The 27,867-nt window shown below is 48.7% G+C and overlaps 1 protein-coding gene across 3 annotated transcripts in view; it reads left to right on the forward strand.

Annotated features, from left to right (window-relative positions):
• Positions 1-4,845: 4,845 nt before the first annotated feature.
• RFFL (ring finger and FYVE like domain containing E3 ubiquitin protein ligase) overlaps positions 4,846-27,867 on the forward strand; it is a 37,229-nt gene continuing 14,207 nt past the window's right edge. The window contains exons 1-3 of one of the 3 annotated variants that reach the window (XM_084822862.1): positions 4,878-4,954; positions 27,035-27,113; positions 27,286-27,470. In XM_084822862.1, coding sequence (XP_084678988.1) covers positions 27,291-27,470 — 180 coding nt within the window. In that variant the 5' untranslated portion in view covers positions 4,878-4,954; positions 27,035-27,113; positions 27,286-27,290. Of the gene's footprint in view, positions 4,955-6,924; positions 8,594-27,034; positions 27,114-27,285; positions 27,471-27,867 lie in introns of those variants that run through there. The other 2 variants (XM_084822863.1, XM_084822861.1) reach the window with 2 other exon arrangements.

Raw genomic sequence — 27,867 nt, forward strand, 5'->3', positions numbered from 1 at the left:
AACTCTGCTGAATGTTCTCGAAGATGAATGATGCATTTTGAACTCTGTATAGGGACCTGGTTGGGGTTTTTTTGCCCATGAAGTTGGCTTTCATGGGCCAGTTACAACAAGCACACACTTCAAACCACACCACACAAAGGGACCTTTGTGTATTAAGAGCTGAAAAGACAAAGGATCCCGGGGTACCTTCAGACACGTTTATTCGAGCATAAACTTTTGGGGACTTTTATATCCCACAGGACATCCTCGAGAGTGAAGTCAAGTGGGCCTTAGGAAGCATTACTAACAACAAAGCTAGCAGAGATGACAGTATTCCAGCGGAGCTATTTAAAATCCTAAAAGATGATGCTGTTAAAGTGCTGCATTCAATATGCCAACAAATTTGGAACACTCAACAATGGCCGCAAGACAGGAAAAGGTCAGTTTACATTCCAATTCCAAAGAAGGGCAACGCCAAAGAGTGCTCAAATTACCGCACAATTGCGCTCATTTCACATGCCAGCAAGGTGATGCTCAAAATCCTACAAGCTAGGCTTCAGCAGTATGCGAACCGAGAGCTACCGGAAGTACAAGCGGGGTTTCGAAGAGGCAGAGGAACTAGAGATCAAATCGCCAACGTTCGCTGGCTCATGGAGAAAGCAAGAGAATTCCAGAAAAACTTCTATTTCTGCTTCATTGACTATGCTAAAGCCTTTGTGTGGATCACAACAAAATGTGGCAAATTCTTAAAGTGATGGGAGTACCAGACCACCTTATCTGTCTCCTGAGAAACCTGTACGAGGGTCAAGAAGCAACAGTAAGAACCGGACATGGAACAACTGAGTGGTTCAAAACTGGGAAAGGAGTATGACAAGGCTGCATATTGTCACCCTGCTTATTTAACTTATATGCAGAGTACATCATGAGAAACGCCAGGTTGGATGAATCAGAGGTCGGAATTAAGATTGCTGGGAGAATTATCAACAACCTCCGATATGCAGACGATACCACCCTAATGGCAGAAAGCGAAGAGGCTCTAAAGAGCCTCTTGTTGAGGGTGAAAGAGGAGAGTGCAAAAGCTGGTTTGAAACTCAACATTAAAAAAACTAAGATCATGGCATCTGGCCCTATCACTTCCTGGCATATAGAAGGGGAAGAAATGGAAGCAGTGACAGATTTTACTTTCTTGGGCTCCAAGATCACCGCAGATGGTGACTGTAGCCATGAAATTAAAAGACGCTTGCTCCTTGGGAGGAAAGCTATGGCCAACCTAGACAGCAGAGTAAGAAGCAGAGACATCACCTTGCCGACAAAGGTCCGTCTAATCAAAGCTATGGTTTTCCCAGTAGTAACGTATGGCTGTGAGAGCTGGACTCTAAGGAAGGCTGAGTGCCGAAGAATTGATGCTTTCGAACTGTGGTGCTGGAGAAGACTCTTACGAGTCCCCTGGACTGCAAGGAGTTCAAATCAGTCAGTCCTAAAGGAAATCAACCCTGAGTGCTCACTGGAAGGACAGATACTGAAGCTGAAGCTCGAATATTTTGGCCACCTAATGTGAAGAGAAAACTCTCTGGAAAAGACCCTGATGCTGGGAAAGACTGAAGGCAAAAGGAGAAGGGGACGGCAGAGGATGAGATGGCTAGATAGCATCACTGATGCAATGAATATGGACTTGAGCACACTCCGGGAGAGAGCGCAGGACAGGAAGGCCTGGCGTGCTATGGTCCATGGGGTCACGAAGAGTCGGACACGACTGACAACAACAACAACAACAACAATCTCATATGCATGGAGTGCGAAGGAGAATTTCAGGCTTTTATGTTGTATATATGGTGACAGGACAGTGGGGAGAACAGTGAGGTCAGAAGGCAATTCAGTGCAGAAAGTACCGATGTGGACAGCCACATTATTAATAGTGAATACATTTTTATTGTCACAGACTGTAGCAATACAAAACTAAAACAAACAAAGAATCCCATAATGGTACAATAGGATAAGAACAAAAACACATCAATAACAGCAGTTCAAAATTACAGATTTAACAAGTTACAGATTTATCCTGAGATAAGCTTTCGTGGGCACTCTCCACTTCCTCAGATCCATGAAATGTTAGCCTCAGACTGGCAATTTTAAACCAATTCGTCTGCCAGTGGGATCCGAACATAGGGGCCTGTAAAATGTGGTGTTAGAGAGAACATAGCGCAACTTGTTCATAACCACAACAGTGTCTCCATTGTTAGCCTCTTTAATTACGATATCAGTACTGGCTGAGATTATGCGGTAAACAGTTTTTTTTGCTGATTACCTCAGCTTGGGTGCAGTGCTGGAAGCACTCTGTGGCCTGGTTCACGTGTAACGACAACCCAGAATACAGATTGAGTATGAGTTGTCATTGAATCGTGGGTTGTTACATGTGAACCCTGCACTATGGTTTAACTATGGGTTGTTAACCCTGAACAACCCAGAGTTCACAACCCAACTGTCGGGCATGAGCTGGAGAGATGCTTCTCACTTCTGCTTTTAATCAGCAACTCATGAATGGCTCCTTTGTAGCTTGCTGAGCAAGTTATCTGAACCTGGACCACTGGGTTGTTTAGGGGCTAAGCAACCCAGTGGTTAACCCAACAAAAAACCATGGTTAACTGCTTGGTTGTTTAACCCCTAAACAACCCAGCAGTCAGGGTTCGGATGACATGGTCAGCAACCTATGGAGGAGCAGTGTGTGGGCTGCTGATTAAAAGTGGAAGAGGCAGGCATGCGGGAGGCAGCGTGCCCGTTCTCATGCTCAACCCATACTCTGTGTTGCCATTATGTGCAAACCAGGCCTATGTAGAAATCCAGTCCAGGGTTACAACCATCTGAGGGGGTGGGGATGGTCCATGCAGGATTCTTCTTCCTGTGGTGCCAAGAAGAGGATGTTTTTAAGCCACCTTGAGTGCCATTTTTCTTGGTAGAATAGCAGAGTACAAATCAAATAAATAGATGATGATGCTTCTTGTGTGTCAGTGTGCTGCCCAGAGGTGTGCTGGGAAAATGTCGGTCGCATGTTGCCGCACTGATGAGCATCATTGGAGATATTGAAAGCTGGTTTCCATCTATTTCAGTGGCCAATACGGGTTCATCCCTGAAAGCCTTCCCAGATGTTTTGGACTCCCACCTCCCCCAGCATTCCTGACCATTGGACATGCTGGCTGGGGCTGATGGGAGCTGAAGTCCAAAACATCTAGAGGGCACCAGGCTGGGGAAGGCCGGAGGGATAAACAGCTTTCAGTAGGTCACAAAACCTTTTGGTCAGGTGTCCAAACTTGAGCATTTGAGATGTGTTAGCTTCTGACCTGCCCTTCCTTTAGGATGGCCATAAATGTGCTTGTGCATTCCAGCCCACAGCCCACCTTCTTCCCCCTTTTCTCACTGTCTTTTCCTTTGCCCTCCTTGCTCATGTTGTATCGCCTTACCCTCCTCCCCACAAATAAAAACAGTTTGCAAACCAGAATTGAATTACCCACCCAACACTCTTTGAGGTATTCTTCCCCCCCCTTTAATTCCCCCTCACCCCAGAGTTGTTTTCTCTCCCCCACCCCCAGCTATAGGGTTGTTTAGCCATCAGTAACTTAACCCACCTCCTGCTAAAAAAAGTCATCATTATTAAAAGAGGAAGAAAATAATGAATTCAGAAACAAACAACAACCTACAGCCTTCTGTGAAGTTTTATTGGTGACGTTTAGAGGGGGAGAGGGTGAAACTGATGATTGGAATCGTTATTTTCTTTGGTGATGTTTTATTATTATCAATAATCATTAATATTATTGATTAAATTATTATTTTCGTATTGTTTATCATTATTTTAATCATTATTTCTATTGGTGATGTTTATGGGGGTGGGGGGCGAAACTGATGATTGGGATCGTTATTTTCATTGGTGATGTTTTATTATTATCAATAATCATTAATATTATCGATTGAATTGTTATTTTCGTATTGTTTATCGTTATTTTAATCGTTATTATTTCTATTGGTGATGCTTACGGGGGCGGGGGGCGAAACCGATGATTGGGATCGTCATTTTCTTTGGTGATGTTTTATTATTATCAATAATCATTAATATTATTGATTAAATTATTATTTTCGTATTGTTTATCATTATTTTAATCGTTATTATTTCTATTGGTGATGTTTATGGGGGCGGGGGGCGAAACCGATGATTGGGATCGTCATTTTCTTTGGTGATGTTTTATTATTATCAATAATCATTAATATTATTGATTAAATTATTATTTTCGTATTGTTTATCATTATTTTAATCGTTATTATTTCTATTGGTGATGCTTACGGGGGCGGGGGGCGAAACCGATGATTGGGATCGTCATTTTCTTTGGTGATGTTTTATTATTATCAATAATCATTAATATTATTGATTAAATTATTAGTTTATCGTTATTTCAATCGCTGTTATTTCTGTTGGCGATGCTTTATTATTATCATCAATAATCATTAATACTATCGATCGAATTGTTATCTCACTCGCGGCCGCTCCCGTTCCCGCTGGCGACGCGTACGGGTGGCGGCGCGCCGATGCGCGGAGCCGCCCGCGGGCCGCCGTTTTCCGCCCGGACGCGCGAGGCCGGGCCGGGCCGGCGCCCTCAGCGCTTCCCGGGCCGCTCCGGCCGCGCCGCCGCCCTCTCTGTGGCGCTCCGGCGAGCCGCTCTGGCCGCGCCGCCCTCTCGGACGAGCCCAGCCATAGAGCGGAGCGGCGGCGGTCCCGGCCGCCCTCCTCGCCGTTGCCATGGCCGCGAGCGCCGCCGCCGGCGCTGCGGGGCGGCCTGGAGGGCGGCCCGGCGGCCGAGGGGCGGGGCCTGGCCCGGGCCCCGCCCACGCGCCCTGCTGGCCCAGTCAGTCGGCGCCCGGCCTTCGGCGGAGGCGGCGGCGGCGGCAGCGGGGCGGAGGCCGCGGCGGGGACCGCGCTCGGCCGCGAGCAGTAAGGGCAGCCGCGAGAGGGGCGCGCGGGAGCAGCGGTCGGCCTTGCTGGTTAACGTGGGGCTGGGGCATCTGTGGGGGGAAGGGCCGCGCGGGAGAGTGAGTGCGCTGGGGGCTGGACGGGAGGGGCGCGGCGGGGCGGGCATGCCAGCGGAGGGGCTTGATTGGGGGAGTGCGGAGGTCCCGGGGGGAGATGGAGAGGTGGGCCCACCTGTGCTGGGGGCCGGGGACGGGACCCCTGAGATGGGGGACGGGACCCCTGAGATGGGGGACGGGGGACGGGGGACGGGGCCCCTGAGATGGGGGACAGGGGACGGGGGACGGGACCCCTGAGATGGGGGACGGGGGACGGGGGATGGGACCCCTGAGATGGGGGACGGGGGACGGGGGACGGGACCCCTGAGATGGGGGACGGGGGACGGGGGACGGGGGACGGGGGAAGGGACCCCTGAGATGGGGGACGGAGGACGGGGGACGGGACCCCTGAGATGGGGGACGGGGGACGGGGGAAGGGACCCCTGAGATGGGGGACGGGGGACGGGGGACGGGACCCCTGAGATGGGGGACGGGGGACGGGGGAAGGGACCCCTGAGATGGGGGACGGAGGACGGGGGATGGGACCCCTGAGATGGGGGACGGGGGACGGGGGACGGGACCCCTGAGATGGGGGACGGAGGACGGGGGACGGGACCCCTGAGATGGGGGACGGGGGACGGGGGAAGGGACCCCTGAGATGGGGGACGGAGGACGGGGGATGGGACCCCTGAGATGGGGGACGGGGGACGGGGGACGGGACCCCTGAGATGGGGGACGGGGGACGGGGGATGGGACCCCTGAGATGGGGGACGGGGAGGGGACCCCTGAGATGGGGGACGGGGGACGGGGGACGGGACCCCTGAGATGGGGGACGGGGGAAGGGACCCCTGAGATGGGGGACGGGGAGGGGACCCCTGAGATGGGGGAGGGGGATAGGACTGGGGAGGGGGAGGGGGGAGCCCTGTGGTGGGGAGGTGAGGTCTTCTGTGCAGAGGGTGGTTGTTGTTGTTGTTGTTGTTGTTGTTGTTGTTGTTGTTGTTATTCAGAGATCCAGGGTTGGGTGGTGGGGAGAAAGTGTAGAATCTGTAGGGATGGAAAAGTGGCGCTGTGTGCGTGGATCCAGCTGTTGCTTTGAGGGGAAGCCATGGCGGGAGGGCCGCGGAGTTCATAGGGCTGGGTAGTCTCTGTGTGTGTGTGTGTGGGGGGGGTGAGTAGGAGGGGTTTAACTGAAGAGCAGGAGTCCCTTTTTGGTGTGGGTGGAGGTGAGACATGTGGCGTGGTGGTCAGTGTTGAGCTAATCGGGGCTGGGGAGGTTCGGGCTCAAGTCGCTGCCAGCTAGGAAGTCTTGGGACCAGTCGCTGTCTCTCAGCCTGACCTACCTCTCAGGGTTGTTGTGAGGGTAATGGGGGAGGCAGCTGTGTATGCCTGCTTTGTGCTCCTTGGAGGAAAGGGAAGATGTGCACGTGATAAATAAAACAATAAACAATGCTGGGCAAAGCAGAGGTGGGGATGGAAGCTACTTCTGCCTTATGAGAGACCCCCAATTTTGGGGTGGTGGGTCAGGAGGAAGTGTGTGGCACTCTGAGGGCGGGTTAGCAGTTGCTTTGGGAGGGAGCCTCGGGAACTGAGTTTGTTGGGCTGGGTTTTCGGGTGGGCTGGGGTGAGGAGATTGTCAATAGCATGAGGGGGGTGTTGGGGGCAGGGGCTTACTTGGAGGGAGACCAAGAGAAGTGTGTGGGTGGGGGAAGGCTTGCATTTTTGGGCTACACTTGGGTGGAAGGAGGAAGTGTTAGATCTGTGGGGCTGGCAAAAGGGGGTCTGTATGGAGAATGGGGTGTAGATGTTACTTTGAAAGGGGGCTGTGAGGGAGGTTGGGGGGAGGTGCAAGGAGGCTGGCTGGGGGGCACTGCCTGGTTGGAGAGAGCGATTTAAGAGAGCTTGGGAAGGAAGGGGAGATGGAGCCCTTGCCCTGTGGACTGCAGACAGAGAGCTTGTGCTGGCTGGGGTGAGGCAGAGCTGGAAGGGGAAGAATGATGTGGAAGCCGAGGTCGCTGGCCTAGCCCCACCCTCCTGGTCTCTGTGTTGGGGGTGGCCAGAGCTTTGTTGTGGTGCCCTTGGGGTAATGGCTCCTTTGGAGGTATAGGAAATGCTTCTCTTCACTTAATGTAGGGGGAAGTTTTGTCCTGGTACCAGCAGTGTCATTGCAGACACCCCAACAGCAACGGCCAGTCTGCAGAGTCCATTTTCTTGCTGGACAGTGGGTATAGTACGGGTGTCAGGTATTGGGACCCTGGAGTGCTGAAATAAAGTTTGTTGCGAGTAAGAATGCACCTTAAGTTGCAGGTTTGCCATGTGTTGCTAACTGCTGCCTTTGTGGTATCTAAATGCTTTAAAGCATCCAAAAGGTTTGCTGTGCGTGTGCAAAGGTTCTTGGTTAAGAAGTGTACCATAAAACCTCAGTTTGGCGGTGTGTGGAACTGCTAGACTGTGGCTGGAATCTTATGCACATTTACTTGGGAGTAAGTCCTACTGAGCCCGGTGGAACTTATTTATTTATTTCATTTCATTTCATTTCTATACCGCCCAATAGCTGAAGCTCTTTGAGTACTTCTGAGTAAACGTGCTTAGAATTCTGTGTGGTGTGTCACCAGATGGAAATTGTATTCACATTTCTGCATTGCTTTTTTGCAGCTGTAGCAAATACGTCTAAAGGAAATACCCCTCCCCACTTCCGTTTCAGCAGCAGATTGAGAATACGCGTTTACTTTTACGTTTTAGTAGATCAGTATGCAGTGGCAACCGGCAGTGGGTGCTCTAAAAGGAGTGCGATCAGCGAGTCAGGCCTTAAAGGTGATTGGTCAGCTCAGAGAAATGTCTGTCTCACACAAAGGTTATTCCTTTCCGAGTACAGAAGGATTGGAAACATCCATTCATATTGCATTGTCCTAGGCTGAATATGTTTTAAGTACAAATAGGAGTTAGAAGTGTATCTATGTTAGGTAAGAGCCAGTGTGGTGTAGTGGCTAGAGTGTTGGACTGGGAGCCAGGAGATCTGGGTTCTAGTCCCCACTCGGCCATGGAAGCTCACTGGGTGACTTTGGGCCAGTCACAGACTTTCAGCCCAACCTACCTCACAGGGTTGTTGTTGTGAGGATAAAATGGAGCAGAGGAGGATTATGTACGCCACCTTGGGTTCCTCAAAGAGGAAAAAAGGTGGGATATAAATGTAATAAATAATTAAATAAGTTCTGCTTTTGGAGAGAATCGACCCCAGCCTTGCCCTCCACATGTTTTGGACTGCAACTCCCATCACCCCCCAGCCAGCATGGCCAAGGGTCAGGAACACTGGGAGTTGTAATCCAAAATTTCTGAAAGGGAGGCTAATCTACACAGTATCTGGGTTCCAGCTGATGGCATCTCTGGTAATGGAGGGGAGGTTCTGAAAGGTCTTGCTTTTGTTACTGTGGTGGTGACCAAGTCTTCCTTGTTCTCTGTTTAGTTTCCCACCGTCACTCTGTGTGATGAAAAAATAGTTTGAGGAGCTCTGAACACTGGGCTACCTTTAAAAAAACAAACAGGTTGACTCGCCAACAGTAACATTGAGGTACCTTGTGAAATGGCTTTATTCTCCTGGCACTAGCAAAACCTTGTGCTGAATTTGTTCACTGCCTTGTTATAAATTTTGCTGTAGAGATCTAACATTTTCTGATTTGAAATTGATGAGCTGGTCCGTAGCCAATGCTTTGTGTTGTATTCTGTCTTGTGGTTAATGGCTAAAATGATGAAACTCGTGATCACGTGATGTCCCTCCTTAAATCCCCACAGTGGTCTCTTATCTGCTTTTGGATCCAGCATAAGCTGCTTTTCCTTGCCTTCAAAGCCCCATGGCCTAGTCCCCTTATCTCTCTCTGCCCTTAAGCTGATGAATTCCTGCCTGTGGTCTCCAGCTGCACCACCCTTCACTGTTCAAAGGCCTCCCTGCCCCACCCCCAGAAGGCTCTGCCTTTTCTCCCTTACTGCTGTGTATTTCTTGGAGCTGCCTCCCAGAACACGCATGTGAAGCCAGCTCTCTTCATATCTGTCCTCAAAACCTGCCTTTTCCATGAAGTCCATAGCACAGCCCCCTCCCTCCCATGCCCTGCTGTAACTGAGCCTGTAACTAAGCCTAAGCGTGTGTAACTGAAACAATCACGCATGTTTCTTTCGTTTTCACCGCAGCCTCCCTGTCTTCTCCTGTTTCTCCTGTGTTGAAATTCAGATTGTTTGCTCCTTGGGGCAGGGACTTGGCCTCTTGCCGCTCTGGAAAACAACATACACACTGATGGCTCTGTATCAGCCTTCCCCAATGAGGCGCCCAGATGTGTTGGACTACAACTCCCATCATCCCCAGCCAGCGTGGTTAGCTGGGGTGTGCTGGGAGTTAACTAACTTATCTGGAGGGCACTGGGCTGGGGAAAGGCTGGTCTCTAGCAATAAAATTAATGTTGCACTCGGACTCAGACATGGCATGCGTGCCTCTCTTCTTGTATTAAATCATTTGCTCTCCAGATGTTTTGGGCTATGGCCAGCATGGCCAGTGGTCAGGAATGATGGAAGTTATAGTCCAAATCATCCCAGGTTTGGGAAGGCTGCATTTATTTGCTCTCAAGGTGTGTATATATGCAAGGGGCAAAGATGTTTCATGCCCATGGTTTGGAGTTCGCTGCTAAGTTAGTGTGCAGTTTTATCTTTGGAGCTGAACGTGTTTTTGTCTGGTATGTGTTAAAATCCACTTGGTGTAATCTTGATATAGGCTTTGCCCTCAGTAGTTTTGAGTTACACAACTCCTTCCTCCTTCCTTGTGCTTCTGTGTAGCGCAAATAAGGAACAAGAGGAAATGGTTCTTGGGTTTCAGCATTCTCTTTAGCTGGGTTGTGGACTGGAAAATAGGGTGTTTGTTTACTTGGGGCTATCTGCAACAGCCTAGAAGACAATGGTGCATTGCCAAGCTCCAACTAAGGTCAAAATTGCTCCTTGAGATAATCTAGTCTAGTTGCCTGTTGATTTTGTCAGGAGATGTAGCTTGTATGGGGTAAGAGGGAAATGCATGAACATCAGAAGCCTACTTATACCGAGTCAGACCACGGGTCCATCTAGCCCAATACTGTCTATGCTGTCTGGCGGCAGCAGCAGCTCTCCAGGGTTTCAGGAAGGATTCTTTCTTTGCCCTACCCAGCCAAGGATTGAACCAGGGACTTCTGCATGCAAATCAGGGGCTCTATCACTGAGCCACCACACTTGCCTAAGGAGTACTATGAATCTACATGATTTGCGCACTGCTCTTGGTATCATTTAGAACTTAATGGAGCGTGGCCAGTGTTGCATGGTGACTTGTGTGACAGTGGATAATTGAATTGCTTAGGAGAAACAGGCCAAGGAGTCTTGTTGTATCTGTAATTGCTGTGCTGTAAAAGTTTGCTGCCTCTGGGGCTGGAACATTGTGATCCTGTACAACCTAATGTGCTCCCTGTAAGGTATGGTGCTGCAGCAGGAGAGGACAGTCCCTACTTAGTTGTGGTTGAGCTTTGATCTGGCATCTCTGGAATGTAGTCCTGGGAAACATTTTAAAACAATGTTGTCATTTTTGGAGGGATTGTCAAGGGCATTGATCTGGTACTGAACCTGTGCATTATGTGTATAACTCCATCCACATAAGGTATTGTAGAGAACATAGATGTTCTGTTTTGCACATAATGCTAACCCATGGTTTATTTCACTCACGGTTAACCCATGGTTTGTCTGGCAGACGATCAAACAAACCATGGTTTGTTTTCTCAATCCCTGGGTTTGTTTCTCTCCTCCTTTGCCCGCTCCATGTTCGTGGTTAACAAAGCATTGTTTATTAGGGTGGCTGCTGTGCACTTCACGACAACCCAGAATTTAACAACCCATGGATTAAATAAACCATGGGTTAGCGTCATGTACGAGCCAGTTCAGTGTCTTACAATCTGTGTAGACTGCTGTATTCTCAAATGTCTGGAACTTGTCAGCTGCTTCTAAACTTATTTGGCCATCTAGATTCCACTTAACCAAGGTATTTGATGGATGGGATTTGCTGGGCTGGGACAGTTCCAGATACCTACGCTCCTAAAAAGAAAATGGATATTGGCTTAGTTCCTAGAATCTCCTGGTTGTGTGCACATTTGAAATACATTTGTAGCCTTGTTGATGGGGATGATGGGAGGTTGCATGTCTGGTGCTGGGTAGTGAGAGGGAATTGAGTTCAAGGGAGAGAAAGTGAGGCTACAGCTTAAAGAGGGGCATCTTGAATTTTGTAACATCTAATTGTTAACAAATGTGTTTGAACTGTGGAAGATCTTGGCAAATGTATGCTGGTGTTATTCCTTTATTTATTAAATTTCTTAATCGCCCATCTGGCCAGTCACCCAACCACTCTGGGCGATGTACAATAATACAAACCGTTTAAAAACAATAAAATTACACATTAAAACATTTTCTAAAATTTCCCTAACCCACCCCAAATGCCTGCCTGAACAACCAAGTTTTCAATGCATGGCAGAAACTCATTAAAGAGTTTTATTCCTGGGTAAAGAATTAATTTGACCATTTTTGATGCTGGGAAAAGGAAAGCAAAAAATGTAAAATAAGAATTGGATTCTGCCACAAAATATTCCAGTGTGGAATGTCCTGTTCTGACTTCCAAACAGCCATGCCCCCTCCCCTGGGATTCTTGGTTCTATTCCCCCCCCCCCAAAGTCTCTTTTCCAACTGGTAGTCAATATTATGTGTCAGAGCACAGTCAGTCCTCACTGGCTGGATTTTGGGGCAGGTTGGTTCCCGCCCGTAGTGTTTATTTTTACAAAGCTACACAAAAACCACTAATGTGGGGTGGACATTTTTCTGGAAAATTTTCCAGTGTTTTATTTTTCCACTGAAAAATTTCCATTTCATAATTTCATTAGTAGCAACGAATGGATGCCAATTGCAAATACAACATTAGGTAAGCTTGGTGGTTTCAAAGCTGTAATTAATGTTTTTCTGATGATTCAGCATTCCAGTGAAAGATCCTACATGATCTAACATATAAATCACATTAGGTGTGCTTTAATTATTTTCCTCAAATGTTTCAGGACAAATACCTGTGGTGTATTGAGACACAAAATGAATGCAGGCAACTTTATTTTTAGCTTTGTTGGGGACACCTTTACCTTATTAAATGCAAGTAAAATAAACAAGCGGAACTAGATCATTATCTAGGGTGGGGGTGGGTATCTTGTGGCCCTCGAAACATTTTGGCCTACAACTATGATCCCTCATCACTGGCTGTGATGGCTGGGGCTGATGGGAGTTGTAGGCCAAAACATCTGGAGGGCCAAAAGTTGCCTACCTGAGCTCTAGAGCATCAGAAAATTTCCTGGTGCAAACTGAAACTTTTCCAATGCAAATTACCTTACCTTACCTTACCTTACCGTAATTATCTTAATTTGCATAGGGAAAATGTTGTGGAGAACTTTGTGGAAAATGTTTGGTTCAAGGTTTTCTGGAAAACCCTCATCACCAGACTTCTTCCTTGTCCTGACTTCCTCCTTGCCCTCTGTCCTTGCTCGCCTTGTCCCCACCCACTTCATGCTCTGTTTCCGCCCTCCCCAGTTAAAATGTGTCTTATGTTGTGATTTGGCAGCTTGGCTGAGTTTTTACATTCTTTCTCTGATCTTTCCCAACGTGAGCGTCCACATGCGTAGTTCTTAGGTTTTCGGGATTTGTTGTACTTCTGCAACTCTTGGGCTTTACTTGAGCCCACAGAGACCTCCCTCTTGTCTGTGGTGGTGCTCTGGCTATAGAATGATCAGCACGTGCTGTGAAGCTTGCTATTAACAGTGTTATGCGCTGCCCACTTCTCTGAGTGGTGAGAGGTTCTAAGAGCACAGCACTTATCTGGGCTTGGTTCCCTTTGGAAGGTGGTTATTGGAGCCCTGTTGATGTTTTGTGATACGTTTATTTATTTCCAATGCAGGTTGATGGTAGGTGGAGTACAGCTTAAGCCAGCCTACCCCAAGCTGCAGCCCCCAAATGTGTCGGACTGCATGTCCCGTCACCCACAGCCATGATGGGCCATGCTGTCTGGGGATTATGGGAGGTGCAGTCCAGCATATCTGGCTCTTGCCAGGTTGGGGAAAGCTCCTCCAACAGACAGCCAAACTCAGCTGTCTGTGTCTCATTCTTTGACTCCAACTGCAATTTTGTCCTTTTGTTTCTTCCTTGCATTCAGACCTCTAGATCACATTAGCTGTGGGAGTGGGGAGGTGTTCTGCCCCCCTCCAGGTCTGAAATCCCTACCCCCACCCCCAAAGTCTTCTTACTGGAGGGAAATGGTCTAACAGTTCTCATGGAAATGGCCCTGCCATTAACAAGTCCAAGGCTCTGGCCAGGAATTATCTCAGGGCAACTCACATTGATGGTCCTCCTTGGAGAAATCTGATGGGAAACCCATAGCAATAGGAATGATGATAAAATGAGCAGCCTGGCTGGATCAGCTCTTTGTATCTCATTCTCTGACTTCAACAGCACCAAACGTGCGTGATGTCACCAAAATAAACTTGCTCCATAAAAGTGGGTCCTCTGTGTGTTTCTACACCCTTATAATGCTGTCTACTCAAAACCTGTAATTTAAATAAGCAAATAAAAGGGTAAACAAGAGTCCCAAATTAGGGCATCCCTCTGTAATTTTATCCCATCCAATGTGTTGCTTTCAGCCGCATTGCAACTCTCACCTGTACTGTAAACTGGATCAAGATTTTTAAGTACGAGGTAGTTACCATAACATTCTTGGGGCTTTGCTTAAATGGACAGTTTACTCAGGGATAACGTGGAGTTCCTTAATTATTCTAAGCTCTGAGTTGTTTTTGCAAGTTGGAGGTGAATCAGGCTGAAGTGAGTTGAAGGGAGAGAGGGTTTTTTTCCAATATGATTGATGGATGATCCTAGGCATGCTTACTTGGGATTAAGTCACACTAAGTTCGATGGAATTTACTTTCTAATGGGTTTAAGGTTGAACCATAGATAGAGAGGTTAACAAAAAGGTTAAGGTGCCTCTTCCCCCCCCCCCCTCGCCCGCTTCCCCATCTCGCATTGGAGACTGCAGCCTGGGTGGCAGTTTTAGATAGAAAGAAAACGTAAGGGGGAAAAACGACATGTGATGCATGTCAGATGTAGTTGAAGCCTGTGAATCATCCGAGAGCCAGTCAGGGGGTGTGATTCATAACTCAGATTGTATGAATCATTGTTACCTCAAAATTACAGCCCTGAACTGAGAACCTCTGAATGTGGATCATGTAGGTAAGGCAAACGCTCCTGCTGCTGTTTGTTATGTGTAGAGTCAGTACTTTTTTAGGAACATTGGGAGCTGCCTGACTTACACAGAGTCCAACCCTTGATCCATCTAGGCCAGTATTGTCGACACTGACTGGCAGCAGTTCTCCAGGACTTCAGGCAGGAGTTTCTTCATCCTTGCCTGGAGATGCTGGGGATTGAACTGGGGACTCTCTGCATACAAAGCATGTGCTCTACCACTGAGTCACAAGCCCCTCCCTCGGATCAAGTGTTAAGAGGCACCTTAACCGTTTCCTTAACGTCTTCATCTAGGGTGCAGCTGTTACCTCCGGATAGCGCCAAATCGTGGCTGATGCCATCTGTCAGGGATGCTTTGACTTAGATTCCTGCATTGAGCAGGAGGTTGGACTTGATGGTCTTACAGGCCCTTTCCAACCCTACTATTCTACGATTCTGTGATTCTGTGTCCTTGGTTTGGAGGCAAGATGTCGGCTTTAAGGCAGTATGTCAACATGTATGGAAAGAGATTATGTCATGCTGTGCTTGGGAAACAGCAAAAAGTTGCTTTCTGGACCCAAACATGGTTGGTTGCGAGCTCTTCTTGAATGAGACTTTCTGTGCTGATCCAAAGCTTTGTTGTTGTTGTTCAGTCGTTCAGTCGTGTCCGACTCTTCGTGACCCCACGGACCATAGCACGCCAGGCCTTCCTGTCCTGCGCTCTCTCCCGGAGCGTGCTCAAGTCCATATTCATTGCATCGGTGATGCTATCTAGCCATCTCATCCTCTGCCGTCCCCTTCTCCTTTTGCCTTCAGTCTTTCCCAGCATCAGGGTCTTTTCCAGAGAGTTTTCTCTTCACATTAGGTGGCCAGAATATTTGAGCTTCAGCTTCAGTATCTGTCCTTCCAATGAGCACTCAGGGTTGATTTCCTTTAGGATGGACTGATTGGACCTCCTGGCAGTCCAGGGGACTCGTAAGAGTCTTCTCCAGCACCACAGTTCGAAAGCATCAATTCTTCGGCGCTCAGCCTTCCTTATAGTCCAGCTCTCACAGCCATACATTACTACTGGGAAAACCATAGCTTTGATTATACGGACCTTTGTCGGCAAGGTGATGTCTCTGCTTCTTACTATGCTGTCTAGGTTGGCCATAGCTTTCCTCCCCAGGAGCAAGCGTCTTTTAATTTCATGGCTACAGTCACCGTCTGCGGTGATCTTGGAGCCCAAGAAAGTAAAATCTGTCACTGCTTCCATTTCTTCCCCTTCTATATGCCAGGAAGTGATGGGGCCAGATGCCATGGTCTTAGTTTTTTTAATGTTGAGTTTCAAACCAGCTTTTGCACTCTCCTCTTTCACCCTCAACAAGAGGCTCTTTAGAGCCTCTTCGCTTTCTGCCATTAGGGTGGTATCGTCTGCATATCAGAGGTTGTTGATAATTCTCCCGGCAATCTTAATTCCGACCTGTGATTCATCCAACCCGGCATTTCTCACGATGTACTCTGCATATAAGTTAAATAAGCAGGGCGACAATATGCAGCCTTGTCGTACTCCTTTCCCAATTTGGAACCAATCGGTTGTTCCATGTCTGGTTCTTACTGTTGCTTCTTGACCCTCGTACAGGTTTCTCAGGAGACAGGTAAGGTGGTCTGGTACTCCCATCACTTTAAGAATTTGCCACAGTTTGTTGTGATCCACACAATCAAAGGCTTTAGCGTAGTCAATGAAGCAGAAATAGACGTTTTTCTGGAATTCTCTTGCTTTCTCCATGATGCAGCGAATGTTGGCGATTTGATCTCTAGTTCCTCTGCCTCTTCGAAACCCAGCTTGTACTTCCGGTAGCTCTCGGTTCGCATACTGCTGAAGCCTAGCTTGTAGGATTTTGAGCATCACCTTGCTGGCATGTGAAATGAGCGCAATGGTGCGGTAGTTTGAACACTCTTTGGCGTTGCCCTCCTTTGGAATTGGAATGTAAACTGACCTTTTCCAGTCTTGTGGCCACTGTTGAGTGTTCCAGATTTGTTGGCATATTGAATGCAGCACTTTAACAGCATCATCTTTTAGGATTTTAAATAGCTCAGCTGGAATACTGTCATCTCCGCTAGCTTTGTTGTTACTAATGCTTCCTAAGGCCCACTTGACTTCACTCTCTAGGATGTCCGGCTCAAGTTCAGTGACCGCACTATCATGGCTATCAGGGACATTACGATCTTTCCTGTATAGTTCTTCTGTGTATCCTTGCCACCTCTTCTTAATGTCATCTGCTTCTGTTAGGTCCCTGCCTTCTTTGTCCTTTATCATGCCCGTCTTTGCACAAAACATTCCCTTGAGATCTCCGATTTTCTTGAAGAGATCTCTAGTCTTTCCCATTCTGTTGTTTTCCTCGATTTCTTTGCATTGTTCATTTAAGAAGGCCTTCTTGTCTCTCCTTGCTATTCTCTGGAACTCTGCATTCAGTTGGATATATCTTCCTTTTTCTCCCTTGCTTTTCGCTTCCCTTCTTTCCTCAGCTACTTGTAAAGCCTCATCAGACCGCCACTTGGCTTTCTTACATTTCTTTTTCTTTGGGATGGATTTCGTTGCTGCCTCCTGAACAATGTTACGGACCTCCGTCCATAGTTCCTCAGGCACTCTGTCTATCAGGTCTAATCCCTGAAATCTATTCCTCACCTCCACTGTATATTCATAAGGGATATGATTTAGGTCATACCTGAACGGTTTAGTGGTTTTCCCAACGTTCTTCAATTTCAGCCGAAATTTTGCAAGAAGCAGCTCATGATCTGAGCCACAGTCAGCTCCAGGTCTTGTTTTTACTGACTGTATGGAGCTTCCCCATCTTTGGCTGCAAAGGACATAATCAATCTGATTTCGATATTGACCATCTGGTGATGTCCATGTGTAGAGTCGCCTCTTGTGCTGTTGGAAAAGAGTGTTTGCTATGATCAGCGTGTTCTCTTGGCAAAACTCTATTAGCTTTTGTCCTGCTTCATTTTGTACACCAAGGCCATGCCTGCCTGTTATCCCGATGATTTCTGGACTTCCTACTTGAGCATTCCAATCCCCTATGATGAAGAGGACATCTTTTTTTGGTGTTAGTTCTAGAAGGTGTTGTAGGTCTTCATAGAACCGATCAACCTCAGCTTCTTCGGCCTCAGTGGTTGGGGCATAGACTTGAATTACTGTGATGTTGAATGGTTTGCCTTGGATTCGTACTGAGATCATTCTATCGTTTTTGAGATTGTACCCCAGTACTGCTTTTCCCACCCTTTTGTTGACTATGAGTGCTACTCCATTTCTTCTACAGGATTCTTGCCCACAATAGTAGATATGAATTAAATTCGCCCATGCCTGCCCATTTTAGTTCGCTGATTCCCAAGATGTCGATGTTCAATCTTGCCATCTCATGTTTGACCACCTCCAACTTACCTTGATTCATTGATCTGACATTCCAGGTCCAGATCCAGATTCCAGATCCAAAGCTTACTAGCCTGATATCTGGGTTGCGCTGGTATCTATGAACAGCTCTTGCTTTGAGTATATGAAGCTGCCCAATCAACCAATCGTCCATCAGCCCAGTGCTGTTTACTCCAATTGGGCTGAGAACCTTCTTTCCCAGCTCCGCTATGCTTGAACTGGCAACTGAAACTGCATTATTCTAGTCAGATCCTTGATCCAGCTTGCTTGAACTGTCTGCTTTGACCGGCATTTGCATATTTCAGCCCAAACCTCTTATTGCCAGTATCTAAGCCTTAGGAGAGGCAGTTCAGGGTTTCACAATGGGGGAAAAAACTACCCCAAAGCTGGGAAGCCACTGAACAATCTGTGGTGGGGGTAAGGGGGCTGAACCAGGAGAAGGGGGTGTGGCATTCTGGGGAACGTGGGAGGGCTGGATTTGCACCCCTGGATAACTAACTGCAGCTGAGTTACGGTCCTTGTCACTGATCTGTGGCTACCCCCAACCACTCATGGTGCACTCTTCACGTGGATTTGTATCTTGTACCCCGACTGGAGATAATTCCTCTCTTGATGGCAGCCTAAAAATTATTTTTAAAAAAGGAAGACAGTCACTTGCTGGCGTTCCTTTTTTGCAGAAATGTAATCATCTGCTGTGCCGCGCTTTCCTCCGTCTCCTGTGATGTTATGCTCTGTGGTCTTGCATCATGCCTCCCATGTGTTCTCCTGTTCCCTTGAGCCTTTTTGGTCCTCTGATCACTGTGGCTCTGGCAACCTGCTGAGCTCTTGCGTTCCAAGTGTGTGTGTGGGGGCACTGTCTCTGGTTTTGATGCGACACAACTAGTTTATTCAGTTGCATCTCTGTTAAATGTGGGACTACAGCTGCAGTCCTGCAAGAACACGGTAGTTGCCTTATATTGAGTCAGAGCATCTAGCCCAGTGTGGCACCCCACGGACAGGCATTGGCTCTCCAGGAGCTCGGACAGGAGTTGATCTCGTCTGGTCTCGGAAGCTAAGCAGGGTCAGCCCTGGTTAGTACTTGGATGGGAGACCGTCTGGGAATCAGGCTTCTTTCACTGAGCAGGGGGTTGGACTCGATGGTCTTGTAGGCCCCTTCTGACCCTAGGATTCTTCCCGGCCTTGCCTGGAGATGCCTCGAGTGAGTGAACCTGAGGCCTTTTTGTGTGCAAAGCAGGTGTTCTGTCACTGAACATCAGTCCTACGGGGTAGATTGGCTGCACCTTCTCTCTGTATAACTGTATAGCAGCCTTTCCCAACCTGGTGCCCTCCAGATGTGTTGGACTATGGTTCCCACCATCCCCAGGCAGCATCCTGGCTGGGGCTGGTGGGAGTTGTAGTCCAACCTGTCTATAGGGCGCCAGGTCAAGGAAGGCTGCTGTACAAAAATCAGGCCTCAACAGTTAATCTGGTTTTGAGAATTAGGAAGACTTGGACATCAAGCTTGACGTGTGAGGACGCTAGTCGATTGTTTCTTAATTGGAGGAAGTGTGTGTGAGTGTGTGTGTTTTGAGATATCCCTAATGCCAAATGGACAGCTTTGGCTTGCTGCAGATGTCTTCTATGATAAGCTTGTTTGGGTAATGAATGCAACAGATGGGTGGCTGTCTGAGAAATGCCAGGGCCTGTGTACAGTCCGTGTGTTAAAGAATGTCTCAATTGTACTGGGTTGCGGTGCATTCTGAAAGGAAGCTTCTATAACTACTCGAGCAGGTGTGCACATGACTGTTTATCTTACAGCGAGTGGCACAGACTGTTTGGAAAACAGTTTTGTGTGTCAGCATGACATTTTTAATTGAGTGCTCCTTTGCATTGGCTTCAGAATGGACCATCTTGCTAAGGTTGGCTTTTGGGGGTGTTTGCAAAGTGCTTGGATTCAATAACTAGACAGACACGCGTTTAATTTAATCAAAGTATTTCTGTGCCGCCCCTCACCCCGAACGGCTCCCAGCCAGGCATACATGTCATCAGTCAAACAACACAGCCCCGCCCCCAGGCTTACAGTCTAAAAAGACGCAACAAGCAAGGAAAGACAAATGAGGAGGGAAAAGGAAAACATGGAGCCACTTCCCACCATACAGTGTTAAGGTGCGTATGGAGGATGTCTTACACGTGCAGCTGAAACTGTAGAATGTAAATGCAGCAACTGCAGGTTATTGTATATAGGAAGATGGGAGGGCCTTCTAGTCCTCGTCCCACAGTGGCTGGCCAGACGCTTCTGGGAGGGAAGCCCACCAGTGGGGCATGAAGGTAACCCGTCCCCCTCATAGTATGTCCCCAGGATCCGACAATGAGGTATACTGCTTCTGAATACGGAGGCTCCATTTCTGAGCTCCCAGTGTTAACAGCTACTGATGCGTGTGTGCCATGAGTTTATGTGACGCTTTATAAGAGCCTCCTGGCTGGATCAGAAAGGGTCTCTGGAGTATGGCATCCTGCTCCTCACAGTGGCAAGCAGTTGCGTCCAGGGCTTGGCGGCAAACGGCCCTTTCCTGCTGTCGCTCCCTAGCAACTGGTGAGGTAGACTCATCGGGGATTTCGGCTGTGGGTCCCTGCCAAATATCCACACTGTAGTGGCTGTGGGGCTTGCGCCAGAATATGTGTAGCCTTTAGGTTGGCATTTTCTCTCCCACTGGCTCTCTGAGGTTGAAGCAGGCCTCTCTAGGGAGCTGTGGTCACTTCCTGTCACCCAGGAGGCTCAGGTTCCTTCCTGTCTCTTGACAGGGGGAAGGATTTCGAATGTCAGCCCTTGTGGGTGGTGGGACTGGCTGTTCTCTTTCTGATGGACATGACTTCTTGTCGTAGCTGTCCACCTGGCGAAAAATGGCTGGGGAGGCGATTGGTGGGGAGAGGAAAGACGTGGACAAGATCCAGCTTTCTCCTCGTTGCTCCCACTCATCCAAATTTATTGCTGACCCCCGCTTTACAGGGCATCTGATGCAGTGGTCCGGCCTTCCCCAACTTGGTACTCTCCAGATGTGTTGGACTTCAACTCCCATGCTGGCTGGGTGTGATGGAAGTTGAAGTCCAGCCCATCTGGAGGGTACCAAGTTGGGGAAGGCTGGACTACCGTTTTCCTGAGGTGGGAGGCCCCAGGCTGGGTGAGTTAACAAACCTGGAATTTACAGTTTATAAAGAAACCAGTGACACGTATTCGTTTCCCACCTCCCGTGTGCCCTCCCTTTTACGGCCAGTCGCTCTCCTGTTCCACAGTTCTGTTTCATATCCACTTGCATAAACCGGAGCCTTTACTAGCACAGTAAGTTCTGGTTGGCAAAGAACTGTTATAAAGCGTGAGCTTTCGTAGAGGAGAATGGATGAGGAATGGACGCAGGCATTTATATACACCAACAGTAACACTTCAGTTTGTGGGAACAGTAGAAATGGGCTTATATGTAGATGCCTTGTGTTGGTTTGGTGATCCATTTAATGCAGTATGTCCTACTCAGGCTGTCAGCCATTCTCCAACTTCTTGGGGTGACTGGGTGGGGTTTCCAGCCCCCATACCTGAAAGATGTTTTAGCTGGAGTTCCTGGGGATTGAACTTGGGAACTTCTTGGTCTCTGGGGATTGAAGGAGAATAATTCCTCTATGAGGAAAGGTTACAACATCTTGGACTGATGTGCTTAGGGAAAAAAAGGCGAGTGAGGGGAGGCAAGATACAGGTGTCTAAAATTATGCATGTTGTGGAGAAAATAAATAGGGAGATATTTTTCTCCCTCCCTCCTAATATTAGAACCCAAGGTCATCCCATGTAACTGAACGGCAGGAGATTCAGGATGGATAGAAGGAAATACTTCACACAGCACATGGTTAAACTATGGAATTCGCTACCACAGGTTGTCATGATGGCCACCACTTTGGATGGCTTTAGAAGGGGGTTTAGACACATTTGTGGAGGAGAAGGCTCTCAATGGCTACTAGTCCTGATGGCTATGTGCTACCTCCAGTATCAGAGGCAGTATGCCTATATACGAGAGGGTGCTGTTGCACTCATGTCCTGCTTGTGGTTTTCCCAGTGGTTTGGCCACGATGTGAACAGAATGCTGGACTAGATGTTCCAGACAAATGGGTGTGTCTATAAAGCCTTCAGTTGATGCTCGAGAGGTGAGCATTTGGGGTGTCAAGGTGAACAGCGTGGGAGCAATGGGCCTTAACCCAGGGAATAGAGTCTGTTGGTGGTAGGGGTGTTCTTGCATGTGCCCCCATTGCAAAAAAAATTAGTGAGAGATGGATTGTACACTATGTTAGCGCTTCATGGTCTGAGAAGTTTGGCCTCCCTTGCTTGTTCCACATAAGCCCCGGGTAAACGGCTGCCCCGTGCTCTCACCTGGGTTGGGGAATTCAGTATTGTTCAGCCCTGCAGAAGGTCTCTGCCAGCTGTGGTATCTTTAAAACAACAGAGAAGTTTGTATTCTGAAAGATGAAGAGTCCTTCCATTTGGAGGGTGTGGTGAGGGAGGGCTGTTCAGTGTGGGGCTGAGCTAAGGAGGGTGCCTGAGAGAAGTTGTGTTCAAGTTTGGATTCATACATCAGGCTTCCTCTGACCTGTTTGGAGGACAGGTTTCCCTGTTGATTCCTACCTGTAAGGAACTCTGCGTCACTCTTAATTGGAGCGCAAAAGTCTGACGTGACCAAATTCCAGTTGAATGCGGTGAGTGCTCTCAAATGGCAGAGCAGGAAGCGGAGCAGCCTTGGGTTCAGGCAGGAGACAAGAGTGCAGAAACTTAAATAGTACGTACCGCTCTGATGATGATTTTACTTGTGAGAGTGAGCGCTACGTGGCGGGAATGTGGGTTTTAGTTGTTCGTCTGCACCTTTTCTCCTTGACCCTGTCTTGGAGGCATTTCTGTATTCCGATGGCATGAAAGCTAGTCAGGAAGTCGCTCCACGTGCACGCTTCTTTTGTATTGTGTTCGGAGTGACCCTCAGCCTTGGCTGTGGAGTTCATGAAACTGCCTTATATCGAGTTGGATCGAAGTCTAGAGAGCTTCGGCTATTGGGCGGTGTAGAAATGTAACAAATAAATAAATAAATAGACCCATGACCATGCGACGACACTGCCCGGTCTCGCTGGTTCCTGTTTGAAATCCCCTCGATCGCATCCCACGGCCAGACTGGGAGGTAGCTCACCCTTCTCCAACCACCCGTGGCCATGCTGTTGAGCCCAACACATCTGGAGGGCACATGGTGGGGAAGGCTCAGCTAGGCCAGGGGTGGGCAGAAAGTAGATCTGATGTTTTGGATTTCATCTCCCGCCGTTCCTGGCCCTTGGCCACGCTGGCAGGGGCTTCTGGGAGTTGAAGCCCAGAACACTAGCCATCTACTTTCTGCCCACGCCTGAGTGAAGTCATGTGGCTGAGTGGGGAAGGAGAGGATGGAAGGAGAGCATCGTGGGGGTGACTTGTTTCCAGATGTGCCAGGTGTGTGTGCCACCTTGATTTCCTTCAGGGCAGGGAGCAAGGGGCTGTTGCTCCTGTCACAGCTATCAGATGATTCCCCTCCCGCCCCCCCCCCCCCCCCGGCAAGGAAAAGGGTTATACAAGATCCACCCAACCCAGCAGTTATATTCTGTTCGTTATATTTTAGTGATCTATTTCTACGAGAATGATTTGTGCCGCTGGGGCGGGGTGGACAGTGGATCTAGCACACTGCTTGCCCGGGAGTGATTGCCTTGCCTTGGGCAAGTGGCTAACTGCTGGGCTGAGTTAAACGGAGGAATAGCCTCGGTGGATTTGTTTTTTCTGAACTTCTTGAGCCTCTGCGCAGGGTTCAGGGTTTGATCTTGTAGCCATTTCTAGCCTGACTGCCATCTTGCTGTGCTGTGCTGTGTGAGTCATCTGACCTTTTTTACGGTGACTTTTTCCTGGTGCAAATACTTTCCTGAATTCAGAATAGCAATAGCCTTAACTTTCACTTGTGCCTAATGCTTCACTTGGCAATGAAGCTCACTGGGTAACTCGGGGCCAGACACTGACTCTCCGCCTAACCTACCTCACAGGGTTGTCATGAGGATAAAACAGGGAGAAGGAGAACCCTGTAAACCGCTTTGGGTTCCTTGCAAGAGGGAAAAAGGAGGGATCTAAATGTAATAAAAATAAAATAACATATAAATGGAATAAAGATGCATCAGCCAGTGGAAATTAAGCATACCCCTTTTCTGAAGCATTCATCTCTCTGACTGCTCTTGTAGGCCTTGTCCACAAAAACAGATGTTTGTGTACATTTGCAAAGCATTGTGTGGTTCTTCAAATGCGGCTTTTGGACTTGCAACCAAAATGGTTGAGTGTTGCAAAACAGATGGTTAACCCAGAAATGGCTTGCAGGGTGGGCTGGAAGTAGCACTTGGAGGGGAGGCAGATGGGGCACAGGAGAGGGGATGCTGGAGCAGGACTGACATGTCCAAAATATGGTTGGGTAGGGATGTCCGATAGGCGAAAGTGCCTCACCCCAGGGGCTCGGCAGTTCTTTCAGTCTAGGTGGATGCTCAAGAGAAACAGCCAGTAGCCGGGGCAGTGTAGCAGGTGCAAAAGCAGGTAAATGGAGGTGGTTTCAGATACATAAGGTCAAATTTTGGGTGGGGTGAAGGTTTCAAAGGAAGGTGTGTGTGTGTGAGGGGCTGAGAGGCACTAGCTTATCAGATCAGTATATTGTACTCTTTATTTTAAAAAATTGGCAGAAGTAATATGGAATCCCCCCCCCCCTTCTGTGGAATCACCTTATATGAACATCAGAAGCACCCTGCTGGATCAGACCAAGGGTCCATCTAGTCCAGCAGTCTGATCACACAGTGGCCAACCAGCTGCCCACGGGAAACCCACAAGCAGGACACGACTGCAACAGCACCCTCCCGCCCATGTTCCCCATCAACTGGTGTACATAGGCAGACTGCCTTTGACACTGGAGGTAGCGTATAGCCCTCAGGACTATACTGTGAGGACTAGTAGCCATTGATAGCCTTATTCTTCATCAATAATGTGTGTGTGTGCAAAAAGGGTACAGCAGGAGATGGAGGTGTTGTGAGCTGGTTCACATGCTGGCTTTTTTTTAGGTGCGTACTTTAAAACAGTAGAGTGTGGAGGCACCAAACTGCGTTTGCAGGCAAGTATGCCTGCCTGGGAACAGCAATTGCCTGTGGCCCCCGCTTGAGTGTACACCTGGAAGACAACCCAGGTTTGCCAGTTCAGCCTTCTCCAACCTGGCACCTTCCAGATGTGTCGGACTGCAACTCCCATCACTCCCAGCCAGCAAGCCGGCACATCTGGAGGGCGCCAGGTCGGGGACAGCTGCGCTGACTAGTGCTGTTTTGCCGTGGTGGAGGCTGAAGGGAGGAAGCGGGATGTTCTAGCCTACAGTTGCTTGCTGGAGCTGGGCTAAGGAGGTCACTAGTTCTAGAAGTTTCTCTTCTGTAGCCCATCGTGGAGGGCTCCAGCTTCATAATCCAGAGCGCCCAAGTGCCAATGCCCTGTGCCAATGGCAGGACCCAGCAGTGACCTAACGGTCTGGCCCTCCACTTGTTCAAGGGTCGTTCTGCTTCCTCGTGTCCGGCGGAGCCTCCCAGCCTTCTGTTTTCTTTCATCGCTCTTGGTGGTGTTGATGGAGCTGACGTGGCACTGTAATTTATTCACCCCCCCAGTGAGCTGTAGGAAGCAACTGTCTCAGCAGTAGCACTTGCCAGGTCTGTCAGCGCCTCTCATCAGTTTATCCTTCATAAGGAAGGACTTGGCAGCCGTCTTACTGTTGGAATGAGGGCTGAAATGACAGCGATGCCTGGAAGGAGGAGGCAGGCCTGCTTGGGGTCTGTGGAGCCTCTTTACCTTTGTCTTGCCCAAAGGGGAGCGGGATCCCTGAACCTTCCCCCATAACTGTTGCAACATGTAGGTACAGCTGGATAACTTGACTGTCCTGTCTTTTAAAAATGTCATAATCATATGGGTGGAATGCTCAATGCTTACGGCACTTGGCATGTGCTATTGCAATCATCTCTGCAACAACTGTGTAAGGTAGGATGGTATTTCATACGGAGACAGAGTTCAGTAACAGCTCAGGCCAACCTGGTGAGTTGTCACGAGACTTGAACCAGGAACCTCTGAATGCGTTGCTCAAATTCTTACCCACTTTACTATATACCTGTGAGAGTATATGGACCTAGCTTCCTGTTTGTTGGTCATTACCTGTATCTGCTGCTTCTAGTAATTTCTGGAGATGGCCACATCCTCCCCACCCAAGAATCCTAGGAGACCACCCACCCTTGCAAATTATATATTTGGACATCCCTCTTCTTTCTGTTTTTCCTCCAGTCCAGGGCTAGGCAATTTGTACCCCCCCCCCCTGTGCCCAATGTTTTGGCTTACAGCTCCCATCAAGCACTAGCCAGCAGACCCAATGAATGAATGATTTACTTATTTATTACAGTCACAGACCTACAAGAATTTAAGTACAAAGAACAAATACAGCTAGATAAGAACAAATAGATTTTTAAAAAGGGGGTTGAAAGGAGGCCAACATATTTTTTTCTCCTTATCTGCATTGAAGTTTAAAAAAATTGCAGCTCTCTCAGTAATATAGGGCAAATCATCCCTTAAGCAGACCAATACCAGATCTTCAGAAGATCATCTCAGGAGAGTTCTTAGTAGAGGAAGAAGCAGCCTTTGTACAAATTACAATGCAGGAGTACATGATCAGCAGACCATGCTGGCTGGGAATGATGGGAGTTGCAGTCCAACCTATTGGGAGAGCACCAGGTTGGGGAAGGCTGCTCTATTGATCAAGGGACTGGAAACAAAGCCCTATGAGGAGAGACTGAAAAACTGGGCATGTTTAGCCTTGAGAAGAGAAGACTGTGGGGAGACATGATAGCACTCTTCAAGTCCTTGAAAGGTTGTCCCAGAGAGGAAGGCCAGGATCTCTTCTCGATCATCCCAGAGTGCAGGACACGGAATAATGGGCTGAAGTGACAGGAAGCCAGATTCCGGCTGAACATCAAGAAGAACTTCCTGACTGTTAGAGCAGTATGACAATGGAACCAATTCCCTAGGGAGGTGGTGGGCTCTCCCACCCTGGAGGCGTTCAAGGCAAAGCTGGACAGCCATCTGTCAGGGATGCTGTGACTTGAATTCCTGCACTGAGCAGGGAGTTGGACTTGATGGTCTTATAGGCCCCTTCCAACCCTACTATTCTATGATTCTATTACTCCAAAATCACAGGTTTTAAGGCAAGTGTTAAAACTGAGCATTTTTTCATCCCCCAGCTCTTCTTTCCCTACCAGCAACGGAAAAAGCGAAAGCGTGCGGAAGGAGAAACCTGCAAACAAACAAAAGAGGGGAGAGGTGGGGAAGAAGAGACGCTGCGAAATAGGGTGGAGGGAAGGATGTGTAGGGAGGGTTGTCTTTCAAATTATGCCGTGCCCGAGCTCCCCTCCCCAAACTGTTCTCTCCGCTCGAAGGAACTGGCTTTCTCTACCTGCTGGACTGACCATAGCGTTATTTGTTTCCCCCCCAGTTATCATGTGGGCAACATGTTGCAACTGGTTTTGCCTGAACGGACAGCCCGAGGAGATACAGCATCGGCCGCAGCCGGGGACACGAGCCTACGCCAACGCCGGCTACAGCTCCTTCCCTTCTCCCACTGGTTCTGAGCAGAGCTGCAAAGCCTGCGGGGCCCGTTTTAGCAGCTCCTCCCTCAAGGTGAGTGGTGAGCAGCAGTGCGCCTGAGCGGGAGCTCGCCCGCCGTCAGCCGCGAGTGCACAGCGCTCGGTACCAGCGCATCGTGATGATGGCGATCAGGGCTCATGAAAAATTTGCAATGTGTGCCGGGACCAGTCTGGACGCAAGGAAGTGCCAGAACCCCCATAGTGAGACCGCACTTCTACATGGCCAGCTCGATGCAAATGTCGCCGGGGCTAGTGAAGGAGGCAAGGAGCCATGTGAGGGGTTTCCGAGAAAGAGACCAAAATGGGAATGGCCTCGGACAAACCTGTGGTGCGGCTGGGGGCAAGAGCAGGAGTAGGCCATCGCCTTCGTGTCCTGACTGGGGGCTTCCTAAAAGCAGCTGGTTGGCTACTTGGGGAGACAGGATAGTGGA

Source organism: Heloderma suspectum, chromosome 16, assembly GCF_057233095.1.
Source record: "Heloderma suspectum isolate Gila_16-S chromosome 16, 16-S_ref, whole genome shotgun sequence".
Classification (NCBI taxonomy): Eukaryota; Metazoa; Chordata; class Lepidosauria; order Squamata; family Helodermatidae; genus Heloderma; species Heloderma suspectum.